Here is a 4,053-nt window from a genome sequence, read left to right as displayed (position 1 = left end):
GGAAGAGGGAATGTCCTGAGAGCCCACAGATGGGGCCTACTCCATCCAAATCATATGGACTAAGTGTAGGAAAGAGCAATTCTACAAAGGAAGGCTAAGGATACTGTCATAGGGGAAGGATGAATGAATGACTCAGCAGTAGAAGTACGCTTCATTCTAGATGGCGTAGTACAATTAATGCAGGCTAAGGCCACACCATTGCCTCACACTGATGACTCACACCAAATCTGCATTTAACACTCCTCATTTTACACTGCTTGGCTTCATTTTCCTCACTTCCTACCACGTGAGGAGGGCAGGCACTCTTCCTCTCCACCCCTGTCTCCCCAACACAATGAGGCTTTCAGGAGTACAGAGATGAGCAAAGCTGGGCCTGGGCTGCCCTTCACCTTTGTTGATTGGTCATCCCTTCCCTCACAGAGTCAAAATAACTCAGGCGAGACAGCTTCGACCTGAAAACAAATTTTACTGCCAACACAGCTGGCCCAAACCCAGGGCTTGATTCAACACTTTTCGGGGCCAAAACAAGCTTTATTGTCTTCCTCATAGCGTCGGACTGTTTCCCCTGAGTGGGCAAGTGACCATCTGGCTTATTAGAGACCTGGAATTTTGCATATAATGCAAATGTAATGCACATGTAACTAACGACAAAATCTACCCACCATCCAAACAGCAGCCCTTCCATGCTCTTGGTCCATGGGGCTGCCCGACAGTGACATTTCTGAGACCTTGGCTCTCAAATCAGAGGGTGTTTTCATGTGAGCCTCCAATTCTAGCACAATCTAATCATTTGATAGATGAGTAAACTGATGCTTGGGGTGGGGCGTGGGGACCCCCGGCCCATAACAGCCCCAAGGTCACTTAGCCTGTGAGTGGTTCAGTGAGTATTAAAATTAAGTCCTTCTGACAGTTCAACTTTCCTGCCCTGCTTGGCATTTCTGAGTGACCACACAGGTCCCAGAGTGGTGAAAACAGTTTTTTTTACTTTCATTTTGTAATCAGCCCTAATGCTGGGGGGAAGAGAGGCTGGGAAGGGAGGACACATGGATGGATTTACCCTCATTAACTGATTTGACAAATATTTATTAAGTGCCTACTGTAAACTTGACCCTGGGCTACGTGCCGTAGACACATATCAGGGGCAGTGAGTTCTTTTGGTGTTTTCAGCGGAGGCAAGGGTGGAGGGACCCAGACGCGGATCCCAGAATCACACACGTTCCAACACATTCCAGACACAGGAAGCACCAGGAAGGAAAGGAACAGGCTGTTTACCAGCATGTTCCACAGGCTAGGTCAGCTAGTACCTAGCTCACCTAGGTGCTAGGGTCAGGACAGGCTCCCAGCAGGAAGTGATGTTTGAGCTGAGCTGTGAAGGTATTTCCACAGGACTTTACAGTAAATCCTCCGAGGACAGCCTGTCCTCTGCCCACTGCCTCACTCAACTCCCCACTGCAGCAAATAGCATCCTCTAAGCCCGCCAGGAACGTTCCAGTAACCTGGTCCTCCGATGACTCGCTCTGGACAGGATGATCTAAGATCCGTTGCTTAGTATCCAGACATGTGCCAGCAAGGGAGCAGGATGTGCCTCTGCAGAGAGGAATTTGGACACCACCTCCCCGCTTCCCCTCTGCATCCACTGGGGAAGAAGTTTCTTGTGGTATTTTCCCTTCCCAATGTCCCAACTTTCCATCCGGTTGCTTCTTGCAGGCCCTGGCATACAACTCCTTCCTCCTCCCCTGCCTGGAGAGGACTTTCTCACCCTCAAGCCCAAGGTGCTTGCCCATCTCCTCCCAGGTTGGGCTGGGTCTCCCAACTCTGCTCCCCCTGCCCCCATCCTAGCCACGACCCTGGCATTACTTTTTCCCCATGCCCCACTGAGGCTGCCCGCATGACTCTGAGTTTCCTGAGCACAAAGCTTGTGGCTTCTTGATCCTTGGTCTGCCCTGGTGGTGATGTCTGCCCTTAGAGGGACTTCAGCATCTGTTGGGCCCACTGATTTGAATCACTAGCTCTGTGGCCTTGGGAAAGTTACTTAACCTCTCTGGGCCTCCATACTCTAAAATGCGAATGATGACTAGCCCTTACCTCACAGGGTTGATGGAGGATTAAATGAGAGCTCCTACAAAACAGGCTTACTGCCTCCCCCACGGCATCTACAGTACAACATCAGTAATCATCCCATGGATTCAGTAGGAATGTACACATTTTTTGAGTCTTGACAGGTACAAAAAGTTTTCTGTAATCTGTCCTGAGTTCCAACCTTTTTTTCCACCCGAGCTGGATGGCATCTCTGACTCGATGGACATGAGTCTGAGTAAACTCTGGGAGTTGGTGATGGACAGGGAGGCTTGGAGTGCTGCAGTCCACGGGGTCGCAAAGGTCGAACACGACTGTGCGATTGAACTGAACTGAACTGAACTGAACAGGGTCCTCAGGATCAACTCTCTAACTACTCAGGCCCGGCAAGCACAGGGTACAGAGCAGGGGGCAGGGGGAGGGGAGGGGCGGGAGAGCGGGGGGAGGGGCAGGCGGTGGCGGAAACTGCACACGGCGAGGGCAGGGGCAGGGGGCTCGGCGCACGGCCCGGGCCTCCCTGCACGCGGTGTTCCCCGCTCTGCGCCCGGCCCTTCCCTCCATCGCCCCGGCGCACGAAGGGCGGCTTCTGGGAACTGATGCCTGGTGGCCCGTGTGCACAGCTCGGTGAGCCGCGCGGCCCGCCAGTGACTCAGCGCGGGGCGGGTGCAGGCAGCGCCCGGCCCCGGAGGGTTTTTGCACTCGCCCCAGCTCCTTTCCGCTATAAAGGCAGCCCACCGCCCGCTCCGCTCCAGCACGCCCCTTCGGCATCCTCGCCATCCTTTGCTCAGCCGTTTCCGGACCCCAGCCTCCGCTTCAGCTCGCTATGGATCCCAACTGCTCCTGCACCGCGGGTAAGGACCTCTGGTTTGGGGCTGGGTGACTCTCCTCGCAGAGCTAGAGGAGAGTCTCTGACTCCTCATCACTCACTTTCAGGGCACTGTTTGCCCTTTCGAAAGGGTTTCCGTGTACCCTCCTCTCCTCTGAGTTCAACTAGGAGACCCCGTTTGACCGATAAGGCAATTCGTGTTCGTGGCTCGCCCAGGTTCCCACGAATTGGTTGTGGAACTGGGACTCAAACTCGGGCTGCTAGCCCGCATGCCCGCGTTCGGTTCTCCAGGGCCCGTTCTTGCATCTTTCTCCTGGCAGGTGAATCCTGCACGTGTGCCGGCTCCTGCAAATGCAAAGATTGCAAGTGCGCCTCCTGCAAGAAGAGTAAGTGGGATTTTCTCTCTGTCTACCCCTCACGCGCCGCACTCCCCGCGCCCAGCGCCACACCCCCCGCCCCCTTGCAGGAGGATTCGTTACCGTCTGAGCCAACGGGGAAGCCCCCACAGCACTGGAGGGGAAGTTAAATCGGGCAGTGGGTGCCCCTTCCCCTGGGAAGGTGGCGCCTCCACCGGAAAGGGCGGGAACCCTTCTTAATCCGCTGCCCCTCGGGCTCATCAGTGCCGCCCCCTTCCCTCCCCCAGGCTGCTGCTCCTGCTGCCCCGTGGGCTGTGCCAAGTGTGCCCAGGGCTGCGTCTGCAAAGGGGCCTCGGACAAGTGCAGTTGCTGTGCCTGAAGTTGGGGAGAGCCTGCTCCTCGGTGTAAATAGAACATGTACAAACCTGCAGTTTTTTTTTTTAAGTGCAACCTGACCCGTTTGTTACATCCCTCTTTTTTTTTTCCTATAAAATACAAGAATGATAATAAAAGTGGTTGGCTTTATTCTGACTGTTTTCTTTGACTTGACCAGGGCTTCGGTGAGGGATTGGGCTAGAAGTACAAAGACTTGGTTTCTGGATGGAAATGTTAATCCCTGACAAACCTAGTGCCTTGTTCGAGCCACCTTTCGGCACTGAGCTCCATCGTCTGTGAAATGGAAGTGCCTGAGGGCAGATGCCACGGGACACTGGGCACATGTGGAGTCCTCTCTATTTTCAAGTCAAGGGTTGGTGGCACAGAAGCTGCTCAATCTAGAATTTTCATTCTGTATGG

The 4,053-nt window shown here is 54.1% G+C and overlaps 1 protein-coding gene across 1 annotated transcript; it reads left to right on the top strand.

The window, feature by feature from the left end:
* LOC102188072 (metallothionein-2) lies at positions 2,572-3,783 on the top strand. Its single transcript, XM_005691999.2, has 3 exons — positions 2,572-2,927; positions 3,223-3,288; positions 3,546-3,783. Exons 1-3 carry the CDS (start codon positions 2,900-2,902, stop codon positions 3,635-3,637), a joined length of 186 nt encoding a protein of 61 aa, XP_005692056.1. The 5' UTR covers positions 2,572-2,899; the 3' UTR covers positions 3,638-3,783.

This window comes from Capra hircus, chromosome 18, assembly GCF_001704415.2.
Source record: "Capra hircus breed San Clemente chromosome 18, ASM170441v1, whole genome shotgun sequence".
Lineage (NCBI taxonomy): Eukaryota > Metazoa > Chordata > Mammalia > Artiodactyla > Bovidae > Capra > Capra hircus.
The sequence above is the reverse complement of the archived record's forward strand: the minus strand, read 5'-3'. Positions and strand labels throughout refer to the sequence as shown.